Source organism: Triticum dicoccoides, chromosome 5A (assembly GCF_002162155.2).
Source record: "Triticum dicoccoides isolate Atlit2015 ecotype Zavitan chromosome 5A, WEW_v2.0, whole genome shotgun sequence".
NCBI lineage: Eukaryota > Viridiplantae > Streptophyta > Magnoliopsida > Poales > Poaceae > Triticum > Triticum dicoccoides.
In genome coordinates, this window is record NC_041388.1 from 133933929 (window position 1) to 133947709 (window position 13781).

Sequence of the window (13781 nt, forward strand, 5' to 3'; positions counted from 1 at the left end):
GTGGGAGGCGGAGGGGGCGGGGAAGGGCGCGGAGATGCCGCTGCCGGCGGACTACGAGGTCGCCGCCGCGTTTGCCAACCGCCGGAGAAGGTTTGGCCGTTGTTTCTTGGTTCTTGTACTAGCTTTCTCCGGAGAATTGGCGTGGTCGAGTAAAAATTACAGTAGATACTTATGTTGCTCGTCCTGGAAGTGAATTGTGATTTAGATGCAGGATCTTTACTTAGCAATGCCTGTTTCTTCTGAACAAAGGATAAATATATCCGAGATAGGTATTCATATTAGTTCGGAAGTTCATCCACCGATGAGACTATAACTGGATCAACATATGTTGTGGTATGTTCATAGCTTATGAAATACGTAGTTGCGATAAACACTTAAATTTGACATTTTGCAGGGAAGGCACGGCCCGTGGTTCTGGTATCCGCACAAGCTTATCATCTGTGGGGTCAGATTCCTGGGTCGATGATCCAATCACTCGCCACATTATATCGCTTCAAATTGACAAAGAGGAAGGGGGTGGGTTTATGCTGTGTCCTGTAGTTCTTCAGAAACGTGGAAGTTATTATGTCCTTGTGCTGCCTCTGGTGGATCCTCAGTCATTTAGAGCGTCCGAGAGCCTATTGAAAAGACCTGATTGCGGGAGTTCAGCCAAAGAGAATGGCAATCTTTCTTCCATTTTGCTCAATCTTCCGTGCATAACAGGGTAATGTAAGTTTGTTTACCTTATTTATGTGTGTTCTTTGTTGTTTCATTCTTTACATTACCAACCCCATTTTCAACTCATATATTTTACGAAAATATTTGTGAGTTTTATACTGATATCAACCAATTAACGATCATGTTCAATAGTTGGACTCTCATACTTCATGTTCCATGATAGGGCCTTTATGGTTGCGAATGTTATTGGGGACATGATTACTGGTGATGTTGCTGAACCAGAGGTGATCGTTAGTTCGGGCCCCTCTGTTGGTGGACTGTTAGATTCATTGACTGGAAGCATAGGTATTACAGCCCGGTCAAAACCTAGCGCTGCACCTGTTGCAGCCCCAGTTGCATCAGTTTCCTCGCCTGTTGGTGCTGCTCAATCAGACTCTTTAAAAGGTGGTATAAGACCTTTTGACAAGGAATTACTACGAAGCTTCATCATCGGTGCTATGCCTTTTGGTGAGTAATCGAGTATCATGTCTAATATAACACTTTGTGTTGTTCTATCATCTAGCTTCATGGATCTGTTTATTGATTAGCCAAGGAAGCTAACAGTATCTTTTTGCAGGCACACCTCAGGATCTTAATTATGGCAATGTTTCTTCGATTAGAACAACTGGGTATTCAGCTGATCCTCTTCCGACAGACCAGAAGCAACCTGCCTGGAAGCCTTACCTATACAAAGGGAGGCAACGGACTCTCTTTTCTAGCCTGGAGATTATAAACGCTGCACTATATGACCGTGATGATGTGCCAGATTTCCTTTCCGTTTCGGGACAACTAACCTGTAGGGCTGAACTGGAAGGGTTACCTGATGTTTCTTTGCCACTGACTGGGTTAAAAACTGCCCGTGTGGAGGTATCATCATTCCACCACTGTGTTCAAGCTTCAGAGCCTACTGGTGATAAGCAATCTCTGCTATTTCAACCACCACTAGGAAATTTCGTTTTGATGCACTATCAAGCTCCATGCAACATCGATCCACCTGTTAAAGGGTTCTACCAGTTGTCTATGGTATCTGAGAATGAAGGTGCTTTTCTATTTAAGCTGAGATTGATGGAGGGTTACAAGTCCCCGTTTCTTATGGAATTTTGCATGGTCACAATGCCATTTCCTCGAAGAAGAGTTGCATCATATGATGGAAATCCATCAGTTGGGACGGTTTCAATGACAGAACATTTAATTGAGTGGAGAATTGTTTCAAGTGGCCGGGGCCTCAGTGGTAGGAGCATTGAAGCTACCTTCTCTGGTACTGTTAGATTTCATCCTAGAACAACGCAGCGAGTAAATTCATCATTTCGGTCGGCCACAACCACTGCATTTGCTGAAGATAGTGATTGTGAGCAAGATAGCACTAAGAATGGTGCCAACTTGGACGACTACCTCATGGAAAAAATGAACAAAGACCTTCAAGCAGTTGACTTGGAAGAGCCATTGTCTTGGCAGGCTTATAATTATGCTAAGGTTTGCCTCTACCGAAACATAATGTTGTTGGAATTTGTTAAGACCTTCAAGCAGTGTTTGTCTCATGATGTTATTTTGAATATGAGATCATTGGGAAGAATCATATTTGGTCACTGTATTTCTGACATGCCTGACCTCTTCTTCATATTACTTTCTCAGCATATAGTAGCTCTCAGTTGTTCTGTTCTGTTGGTTGATATAGGATCATGCAGCTGTTCATTTTGCATGACATTCTGTTATTCATTCAATATTTGTACCTGGGTTCAGAGAGTATAATCTGGAACAACCACTGTATCATATTTGTTCTTCCTTCTGCACACCCGTGAAGTCTTCTGATATCCATACAGCAGCACACATGCACTTTACTTCTCATTTGAACTTGTTTTTTCAATATTATAATGGATTATGAAATATTCCCCAGGTGTCTTTTAAGATAGTTGGTGGCACCCTGTCTGGTCTTATAATCGACCCAAGATCTGTAAGTTACCCACAAACTTTCTTGATCACCATCTTCACCCACTCAGTCAAGTAGCTTAGTGTTGTTATCCTATGTTGATGCCCTCATGCCAGCTCAAATTTTTTAGCCATTGTTCTTCAGAAATTTTAACTCGATATCCACACATATTTTGTCCGTGTTCTTATGTTGTAGTGCTTGATAGGTGGTACATATTACAGTTTCCTTACTACCATGCTGAAGAGATTGCTCAAGAATCGCACCCTTACATGTCCTGACCTCCATTATGAAATAGTTATTTTCTCCTTGTTGTAGCATTTCTTCCCATGCTTTATTCAAATATAATTGAGTCACAATTAAACACCACATTTCCTGTACGATATTCTGCAGGTAACCATTTATCCTTCTGTCAAAGCCCCAGTAGAATATTCAATGCAGGTGACTTATCTCCTCCCCTCCGACTTTGGCTCTTTAAATAGTCAATGCACTGAAAAACCTGTTTTTTCTCAACATTTCAATAATTGCTCAAAGAGAATTGTACATTTTTTTCTTCACGAATATGCAAAGCTTGCGTATCTTTCATTGCTAGGAGTTAGAATGAGTGCAGATAGGGGTACATCACATAGCTTGAACACAAGGATGCGTGAACATGGCACCCGGAGCAGACGGACAGGGGATGCTCGGGCCGAACAGAGGAAACTACACAGCTAAACCCACTAAGCCCCTAACAAGAGAGGCATACCGAATCGGCAAGCCGTCCAACATCACCAAAGCCAACATCTGGGACACCGTGAGCGACAAGATAGCGCCTCCAAGAAGGAAAACGCCACCACGCCGCCGCCGCCATCCGGTCCGGAGAAGGGGCGGAGATGAAGGCCATGTTAGCGCCTCCAAGAAGGAAAACGACACCCGCGAGCGTCGCCCCTGCCAGCAGCACTGGCAAGCCGAGCAGAGATTTCTCCCTAGCCTGATACCGAGCAATCTTATAGCCGCCGGATCCCGAATCTGAGATGAGGAAGCCATTGTTGGCCGGAGCCACCATGTCTGTCGGGGGGTTGGCGCCGGAAGGTAGCACCTGGCGCCATCGGACACACGACATATGATTTGGCACCAGGCGAGGCGTGGAGGTGTACAGGGTCGGGGGTGCGGTGAGGCAGAGAGAACTGACCCAGGGGAAGCGACGGCGACAAGCTAGGACTGGAGAGAGCGCAGCTCTGAGTTGCCAGGGCCGTAGCCATCAGGACGTCGACGAGCCGAGAGAGCTAGAAGGGACGCAGCTACTGGATCCCCTACAGAGGACACTGGCAAGCTACGCACACCGGAGAACGCAGGTCCAGATGCCTCGGGGGCCGGAGTAGCGCTAGCAATGTCACACGTACACCACGTCACCAGGCCGACGCGTTGTCAAAGGTAGCCGATGCCAGGGAATTGACCACCGTAGCCTCAACAACCGCCACGTTGGAGCTGCCACCGCAACGCGAGGGAGGTGGGCGTCGCCGGAGACGAGGGCCGTCTTCACGAGGCAGGCCCTCGACCGGCCGCAGCTTCCGCGTCCACAACCGGCCAGCAGCAAGGCTGGGCTGTGTCCACGGGGAGGGAGGGTGGGCTGCAGAGGTGAACTTCCAGGCCGTGACGCCGGCTGGATCGGCAAGGGGTGGGACAGCCGGAAGGGGGCACCGTGCTCATGAGATTGGATCTCGGGGAGGAGGGGGGCTACCCGCCGCCACCATCCCAGGGACCGGCAGCGACGACGCGGGGGTTGAGCAGAGGGAGGGTTCCCGGCGGCTAGGGTTACCCTCGTGTCGCCAGCGGGGGTGGGAGGCGAGAACCTCAGAATTGTACAAACTACAGGAAGAATCGTACAGTGCATGCATGGGTTTGTTTATGCAAAAATATTACCTTGCTTTGTTAGTGCTGAACTAAGTACAAGTATTTTGATCTGATGCGAAGCACCCTCCTAACTTCTGTTGCACACACTATTAATAAAGTCATGTTCCCTGTTCGCAAGTCGCCTGAAACAATTCAGCACGTGGAAGTGCAAGCCCTGAGCCCATGATGGGGACAACCGATCGGCCGTGGCAGTGGCTTGGTGGAGGAGGTGGTTTGGACAGGCTGCGGCGGTGAGGCACACGCGTCAGCATGTGTGGGTGGGGGTGGGGGAGGTCAGCCTGTGCAGGACTCTGGCTTCCCAGAAGAATGACTAGTTGATGCGTACTTGCCTTTTCCCTCTTCATCCTGCTTATCACCACTTCCTCCCTGGGACTGTGGGACATTATCTTTTCATCTGTAAACTCACACCTTGAGCATGAATATAATTTATGCTAGACATTTGATCTGTTTATCGAAACAGATAAATTGCACTTCAATTGCTGTGTTATTTCTAATCGGTTATGAGACCCCTGTGCGGAAAGGCGAAATATCACCATCAATACAAGATACTCTTTGATAACATTGCTCTCCTTTGGCAGGCCTCTTCTGGAGACTACATACTATGGAATACCTTAGGAAAATGTCCTTCCGCAGCTTTGCCAAAAGAATTATAATTGCCACTGTTCATCGCCAGGCACGGCCCTCAACGGGTTTTTGGTCCCACCAGAGCTGTGCTGGAAGTTCTCTTTTAGTTCTTATATAATTGAGTAAAATAGTGTTTCAAGTGGGAAACAGATCTGTACATCATTTTTGTCAGACAAGTTTGTATGCTGAGCTTAGATTTCATGGCTCTATGCGATCCCGAATCCTTGGTCTTCTCTTCTTAGCAATAATTTTTCTACACCCCCTGGATTCTTTCCATTGTATCCAAATTTGATGCTCGTTGTAATGTTATTTCTATGATCACCGCTCAAATGTGCGTTGCGAAGCTGGAGACGTGCCAAACATGACACCTGGATTTTTTTCTTTCTCCCGTCAAAATATGTTACCACTGGAAAGTTTTTCTTCCATCTTACTGGTAGTATGTATAATGGGGTGCAGCATCTTTTTTTTAGGTTCAGTGAATCGAGACACTAATCTGTTGGTCATATCATGCATGATGCCATTGGGATGGGGCGGCCGAATATTCGGGATTGTCTTGACAAGCTAGTCTAACAAAAAAGTAACATGGTCCTAATCACGAATATTGAGTCGAGATGATCAACTTTCAACAAAAAGAAAAAACCTTTTAGGTCAATTATCCCCCTTTTCAGTTTATAATCTCTTTTAAGAAGGGTGACATGGGTGTCTTTCTAAAAGCAATTTCCTATGTCATTGTGTACCACAAATTGGAGGTGCGGAAAGTGGTATAGCTCACCACCGTTCTTTCTTTGTGAAAAAGGTAAACTTTTCTGTTTCCAGTTTCTGTACCCTACAATGCAAGATTTCCTCTATGGTTCCCAATGATATTAAGGAAGAAAACCTAATGGAACTGCATTGCGATATAATTTTGCAAGACAAAATAGTGTGGTACTACTACTAAATAACATGGCAATCTAACTAAATTTACTTGTTATTTAGCGTTTATTTTATTTTTTAGTCTGCATGGTACTGTACTAGAATGGTTTGGATTCGCTTTGGTCCATTACCACAGAATCCATCATCAGTTTTCCTGCTGGAGGACTTTCTTTAAGAAAATGTTTGAGGCTGCTGCCCAAGCAGAGAAAGTGACCGGCACACTTTAAGAGACCAAACCTGACCCTGCCGCCTTCGCCGCCCCCTCCATTTTCCTAGAAATCGCAAACCCCACCACACCGATAACCTAAGCTTCAAATTCAGAATATACCACCTCAAACTACGCAGAAATTCTGCACGCGCCCGAACGCCCAACACCCACCACTGCCGGCGATGAGCACCACCGAGGGAAAGGCGGACGCCGCTGCGGTGGAGGAGATGGCGCGGTCGGCGACCGCATGGTGCGCGATGCACGGACTCGTCGTCGGGGACCGCGCGGACCCGGTAAGGTTCTCGCCTCCTCGGTTCAAACTTCCATGGAAATCAACCTCTTCTTGGATCGGCTGGCCAAGCTCAGGACCGCAATCTTTGAATGAGCAATCTTTGAGTGAGCTTTGATGCGATGAGCAGAGCTCGGAATATCCATCGTCCATGACCAAACATTCATTGTTGCTGCTTGTCCTCTTGCAGAGATCAGGAACAGTTCCTGGGGTTGGGTTGGTCCACGCTCCAATCTCCCTGCTCCCGTCGCGTCTCCCGGAGTCTTTCTGGAGTCAGGCGTGCGAGCTGGCCCCGCTTTTCAACGAGCTCGTGGATCGTGTTAGCTTGGATGGGGATTTCTTGCAGGATTCCTTGTCCAAGTGAGTTCCGTTGCCATGTTAACCTCTCCACATTTTCATTCACAGCCTCTGCCTGCAAGTTGACCAGGATAAAAGAAGCGTACCAGTTCACAAAATCATGTCAATTATTCTTGTAGATATGCCTTAAAACTATTTTAGAGGCTGTATATTGACGAATCAGGTTGTTGATAATTTGATAAGGATTTTAATGGAGCTCTTGGGCTGATAGCCTGATACAGTCATGCTTGTACTTTCAGAACAAGGCAGGTTGATGATTTCACTTCTAGGCTCTTAGATATTCACAGGAAGATGATGGATGCAAACAAGGAGGAGGTTATTCACCTCACCTCTACTATTCAGTCAACTTCTATACCTGAACATTAATAGATCCATCTAGTCTCTTGGTCTTATTTTGGTTGATGTCCTTACTGTATGGTACTGACAAATGCTACTTTTTTCACTAGAATATCCGACTGGGGCTGCACCGATCAGATTATATGCTGGATTCAGAAACCAATTCTCTTCTCCAAATAGAGCTCAACACTATTTCAGTATCTTTTCCTGGGCTTTGTTCAATAGTGACTGAGCTTCACAGGTAAAGTAGAACATATCTTTGGTATTACATTGCTATGCTTGTGTGTATTTACACTGTACCTTTACTTGAGAAATCTGGCTAGGTAATTGTACACATGGTTTTTATGTCCAAAAAATTATTTGTACACTTCTAAACGTTTCTGCATTGCAATTGTGATGTTAAATAGTACGTCTTCTATGTTTACTTAGAGATAAGTAAGAATTCCTTCCCGCGTTCCAAATTATTTGAAGTTCTAGCTTTGTCCTAAGCCAAACTTCTCTACATTTGACTAAGTCTTACTAATGGATACTATGAAGTTTTCTACTTTGTACCTATCAGGGTATTTCTAATCAGGTTTATTATTAGGTCATCAGTATGTGTAGTAAATCAACTGATCACTAATTGCTATGCAGGACCTTGATCAATCAGTATGGAAATTTATTATGTCTAGATGCCAAAAGGGTTCCTGGAAATGATGCAAGCCGTCAATTTGCTAAAGCATTGGCCAAAGCATGGGATGAGTTTAATGTTGACAGGTTTGGTACGCTCTAGCTGAATCATGCATATTATAGCTAACCAATTGAGTATTAACTGACACACTTTTTCATGAAATGTTCAGTGCTGTAGTTATGATGATTGTGCAGCCCGAAGAAAGAAATATGTATGACCAATACTGGCTTGTCAAATATTTGAGGGAATCATATCCTTTTGTGATCTGCTTTGGCACTTCTCTTAATTATGAAAATTATATATGATTTTCTATAACTCAAGTTCTTGCTTAGCAAAAATGCCATGACTCAGTTGCTTAAAGTTTGCTTTGTTAAGATGTTCTTCCTGCCAATGCAGTTGCCATCTTGATACGGGGCAAACCGTAGGAATGGCCCGATCTTCACTATTTGGAGGTGGATCTGGGTGACAACTGTGGAAAACTTTTGAGGAAACACTCACATAGACAAGATTCACCACCAAAGTACTCACATAGACAAGATTCACCACCAAAGTACTCAAATCTCATGCCAAAACGAGACGCACATCAAGATCCAAGCAGCAACAAAAGGAAAAGATAACTAGGGTAGTTCTTCCAAATCTTTAGGAGAGATGGGTCTTGAGAGATAGTTATTCCCCAATCCAAAGGATATGGATGTCTTGATAATCCAAGAGGATTCTTCTCCCGAAAGAGCTCTTGATCTCCAAGGGAGAGGGTAGATTGAGCAAAGCTCTCTCAAGATTTAGTCTATACTTTGCTAACCCTAGATCTGAGAGAAGTACGGGTATTTATAGCCTAGGCACGAAGGGGTATGGGGAGGGGAGATACACGGACCTTACCCAAAATCTGCACAGACAGAACTACTTGACAGTTAGGTCAGAGTGGACGGGACAGTCTGGTGGTGCAATTCTTCAGAGGCTTCAGCACCGACCGGACAGTCTGGTCGATTTGGAGGGTTGAGGGCGAGGTGCGAGCGCCAACTAGACACTGTCTGGTTGGTTGGACAGGACAGTCTGCTCGACCTCTGGTCGCTCCAGAGGGTTGAGGCCGAGGCGCCAGCGCTCTCCCGACTGTTCGGTAGTGCAGATTTTGCACTGGTTTTCTTCCTTCTCTTCGTCTTTGAGTCTCCGCTCCTCGCTTGGGACTTGGCCTTCCTTCCTTGCTTCTCCAGGTTTCATGCCTTCATATCTAAGCATACATAGCATTCCGGATTAAGCTAGAAGCCATGTCTCATCCAAATACATAGGGACCTCAAGTAGGAGTGAAGTCACCTCAGTTTGATGGCACACGGGTGAGCTCTTGTCATCGGTCCACTTGGAGTTTGTGGGGTTGATGATGGGTTCACAGTGATGTCCATGGGATGCTCCGCATGCCATCTTTGGTCCACCTTCCTAGTCTATAGCTCAATCTTGTCATATGACAACTGTTTAGTACTTCTGGTTATTTGCTTGTCTCCAGGATCTTCTTCCCAGTCCAGATGCTAAAATGTTACATCAAGTCTCAACGTCAAATTTGTGTTCCCTTGACAATTTGTTACACATGGCATAACAACTATTAGGAAGACCTTGTCAGAGGTGGAGGCTGAAGGCCAGGTTCTCCTTGATGGAACTCTTGTTGTGTATGTATTCTGTGATTGGCTTATTGTTTGCGGCTTGACACTTGGCAGTTTAGCGATTGCTGCAGTCTTGCAGAATGTTCATTAAAGTATTTTTGGAAAATGCAGAAATGGCAGGAAGGTCGCTGTGGTGTATTTTAGAGCTGGCTATACACCAAACGATTATCCTTCAGAAGCAGTACGTGTATACATTGTTTCCACCCTTCAACACAGCATTTTTTGTGACAGTTCCTCTGATTGAAAACCAAATTACCATAGAAGTGTTTTCTTTGAGATAATATGGCATCATTTTAAATTTTAAAATATTTGAACACTGTTAAGCTTCATGCACTAGCCAACGCAACCAAAAGTCCGAACTGATGGAAAGGGCTAGGCAATCCACATATACACTTCAACACCCCCTCTCACGTGTGACGTGGGAAGTCAACACGTGAATAGACTCAGAGGTATGGCTCAAGAGGCCTATACGTGGACACAGAGGATAAATTGCGAAAGCCAGGACTTGAACACAAGACCTTAGGCTCTGATATACCATATTAACCTTCATGCACTAGCCATCACAACCAAAAGTCCGAACTAATAGAAAGGGCTAGCAATCCACATATACACTTCAACAAATACTTCTACATTCCCTCGTATATATTGATTTCACTAGTCGTTAATAGGGTCAACACTGAAGCAAAATTTGTGTATGTCTTGTGGATGTATAGCAATTGTTTTTGTTGTTAATCCCCATGGCATGTTTCTTGTATATATTCTAGGAATGGAGTGCAAGGCTTTTGATGGAACAATCATCTGCTGTGAAGTGTCCTTCAATATCATATCATTTAGTGGGGACCAAGAAGATTCAACAAGAACTAGCAAAACCTAACGTGCTTGAAAGGTGATTCAATTTTTGAGTACCAATGACTTGAATATTCCAATGATGTGAACTGCATATAGCACTATGGGTCTACCTAAGTTCATGACTGAACATAGGGTAGTAAGACCCGTTGTGGTATTGTCGCTGTACTTCTGCCATTAGTGATCAGATCAATTATCAGTCTTTGGTAGACATTAAAAGCCTATCTGAGCATAATTTGTTCCCTCCACAGGTTTCTTGAAAATAAGGAGGAAATTGCCAAGCTCCGTCAATGCTTTGCAGGGCTATGGAGCTTGGATGATAAAGAGGTTGTCAAATCTGCGATTGAAAACCCTGACTTGTTTGTCTTGAAGCCTCAACGTGAAGGCGGAGGTTTGTTTTATGCAGTAACATATGGATATTATTTTGCTCATTAGTTGTTTTCTTAGTAGTTTTTCTCATTATTTGTTGATATGCTATTCGTGCACAGGGAACAACATATACGGTCTTGATGTGCGAGAGGCTCTGATCAGACTCAAGAAGGAAGGAGGAGATGCTCTCTCAGCCTACATACTGATGCAAAGAATCTTTCCCAAAGCATCTCTCGCTAGTCTGGTCCGTGGTGGTGTTTGCCATGAGGCCCTCACAGTATCTGAGCTTGGGATATATGGAGCCTACCTGCGGTATAATAAGTGCTTGAAACACAGAAGTCCAAACACTAGCGCTCCTCATAAGATGGTGCTTCTTCTGACAAACAGGTCATGACTTGATATCTGATTTCAGGAACAAAGATAAGGTGATCATCAATGATAAGTGTGGTTACTTGATGCGAACAAAAGTTTCTTCTTCGGATGAAGGCGGTGTTGCTGCGGGATTTGCTGTTTTGGACAGCTTATACCTGACCGACAAGGTGATACACGGTGGTTCACATTAGTTTGTGCACATACATTTCATAACAATAAAATTATATTTTGTTTGAAATGCATTGGCTGTAGGTAATTGGTCCTGTGACCTGTCTGATATTGTTGGGGAAATCTGGAAAAAAATAGATAAAGAAAAACATTCCAGCCTCTCCATGGATTGGTGCAAACAGCCAGGAAAATCTAAATGACATTGATAATTTCGGAAGCGACTTATCAAACTCAAAGCTTCATAAATATCCTATCTATAATGTGTAGGCTTCTTTGGCACCAAACCAGTATGTTACATAGTTATTTGAAACATGTTCTTCGTATGTACTGCTGTAGGCAGTGTTACAGATTTTTGGAAAAGGTGGCAGTGTTAAAGATGCATCCCATCAGTGCTTAAACATTAAATACATGATTTTCTTCCTTGGTCGCGGATGTGCACTGAGTTCTTTCAGTTTGGCTTAGAAATGTTATTTAAAAAAAAGTTTGGCTTTTTTTTCCTACATGGGTAGTCGTTGATGGAAGGTTTGCTTCTTGCAGTGACATAACCTCAGGAATACCAGCTACAAATCCGAACCAGCATTGACCTACCATGGATTTAGCATTCTGTTGCATCGGTCGCAACAAATGAGATGAACAAAGTTGCTGCACAATTTGCAGACGTCAGCCATTAGCATACAGCACACTGGGTGAAGAATAAATGTCATGTATAGATGACATGTTTATGTATGGAAAAATAATCCCCGTGAAAAAAACGGATTACAAATTCTTGTTTCGTGGATCACTACACCCTTGACTCGGGGCCAGGCAGTTGTGTTATGCACTGTTAATGTGAATTTTCAGCGTTGCCATTTCTGTTGGTCAATCATATATGAAGAAGTTAAAAATTCTGTGAGATGCAACTTTTTTGAGTGTAAAAAATACCATATGGGCATGATCATCATGGAAGATCCTCCGCTCTGCTGTCCTGCTCTTTCCAGATGGATCATATGCTTTGGATGCTATCATGCACCAGTCAAGATGTTGTCGAAATCAAGCAGTCCAGCAGATCAATAGGCCAAATAAAGAAGGCATGCATTTCAAACTTTCTGTTATTTCCGTCTGTCATGCATCTCTCTTGGCCTCGCTAGCTAGCATTTCCTTTGTTTTCCTGATCTGTGGCTCAGTGCCAGTGGAGTCACATCTATTGTTCCATGCCATAACTAATGGCGTAAAGTTGCATACTGTCAGCACCACGATCTCTAGGGTAGATTAGTGCCATGAAATATATAGATGTCGAATTCAAGAAGAAAATTGGTTATCATAGACTAATGACGTGTTTGGTTGTCTTCTCTAATATTGCCTGCATTGCGTCTTAACTCAGCCCGGCTGAGCAAAAACAGGCGAAAAACCAACATCTGCATGTTGTTTGGTCGCCGGCATTGTATCAGTGGCCATTTTAGGGCTGGCTGTTTGGTTGCACACATTTATGCTTCAGGGGTCAGTAGATGCACACCATGGCTGTTTGGCTGAGTGCATGTTTGTGTTGTGCCAACCCCTTTTAAATGTGGTGGCCTTACCACCACATTTGTAGCACAACATCAGGCACACAACAACAAAGAAGACATCACAACACAAAATAGACAGGAAAGAACAGTAGATTAACAGTCAAACTACATTAACTATGACCATAAGTTAAAACAACAGGGGTATGAGATGCCCTTGCTTCAAACCAGGGTGCTGATCCTGACCAAAATATTAACAGGTTCAGCACAAGTTCAAATGATCACCACAAACTAACATCAAGTTCAAACGATCACCACAAACTGACTACACCGCAAGAGTAATGTCACCGGCGCAACTATTTTTGGTGCAGCGAACCCTGCACATGATTGAGTTGTTGTGGTTGTAGATCTGAACCTTCAAGCCAAGTCCAGAGATGCGCAGGACGAGGAGGTTGCCGGGGATGATCCTGTGGCGGCGGCAGAAGTACTGTTAGCCCTTACCAAGGACCATGTGCCTCTGGAAGTTTTGGACCTGAACCCAGAACTCGCACCACTTGTTGGCCGACAGCCCGATGATGTGCGGTGGCTTCGTCACCAGCCATTGCTCCAGCATGTCCGTGAACTTGCGAGGGATGACGAGCATGGCGAGATCCTCCATGTCCTTGATCTGCATGTAGAAACGTAGCGGCTCTCGTCCCCCCTCCTCGTGGCCGGTCCTCGGTGCTCGTCCCTGTGACCATGGCTGGCTCATGGCAGTGACCCTGCCAAGTAGGTTCACTGTCTTGAGCCATCGGTTCGTCGGGATCAGGTCCTCGAAGCCCTCGGCGCCAGCCATGACCTGCGCTCCTCCTCCGGCTACGTCCCACTCCGTCTTCATGATCTTTCAAGGTAAGATGACTTGTGTTAGTAACAGGGCATTGACAACTGCCTCTAAGGGCTGCCAGTTGCAAATGATCAGTGAGATGATCATTGGCAACTGGCACTGAA

General features: G+C 44.7%; 2 protein-coding genes across 4 annotated transcripts in view; both read left to right on the forward strand.

The window, feature by feature from the left end:
- Positions 1-5486, forward strand: part of LOC119300286 (AP-5 complex subunit mu-like) — a 6447-nt gene extending 961 nt beyond the window's left edge. Inside the window, exons 1-7 of one of the 3 annotated variants that reach the window (XM_037577303.1) lie at positions 7-90; positions 395-703; positions 881-1164; positions 1274-2169; positions 2591-2647; positions 3014-3061; positions 4632-4989. In XM_037577303.1, the coding sequence (XP_037433200.1) occupies positions 35-90; positions 395-703; positions 881-1164; positions 1274-2169; positions 2591-2647; positions 3014-3061; positions 4632-4679 (1698 nt within the window). In that variant the 5' untranslated portion in view covers positions 7-34 and the 3' untranslated portion in view covers positions 4680-4989. The other 2 variants (XM_037577304.1, XM_037577305.1) reach the window with 2 other exon arrangements.
- An 837-nt stretch (positions 5487-6323) lies between these two features.
- Positions 6324-12212, forward strand: LOC119300288 (glutathione synthetase, chloroplastic-like). The gene is made up of 13 exons (XM_037577307.1): positions 6324-6550; positions 6737-6906; positions 7143-7218; positions 7350-7480; positions 7873-7995; positions 8079-8159; positions 9484-9564; positions 9670-9739; positions 10323-10444; positions 10656-10795; positions 10893-11085; positions 11186-11312; positions 11851-12212. Exons 1-13 carry the CDS (start codon positions 6440-6442, stop codon positions 11851-11853), a joined length of 1428 nt encoding a protein of 475 aa, XP_037433204.1. The 5' UTR covers positions 6324-6439; the 3' UTR covers positions 11854-12212.
- The last annotated feature ends 1569 nt before the right edge of the window (positions 12213-13781 follow it).

Excerpts from the sequence above, each read along its gene's own strand:
- LOC119300288 (XM_037577307.1), top strand. The coding sequence starts at position 6,440 with ATGAGCACCACCGAGGGAAAGGCGGACGCCGCTGCGGTGGAGGAGATG. Across the intron at positions 9,565-9,669 it reads CTTGATGGAACTCTTGTTGT|AAATGGCAGGAAGGTCGCTG; the intron begins GTATGTATTCTG and ends TGGAAAATGCAG. Across the intron at positions 10,796-10,892 it reads GCCTCAACGTGAAGGCGGAG|GGAACAACATATACGGTCTT; the intron begins GTTTGTTTTATG and ends ATTCGTGCACAG.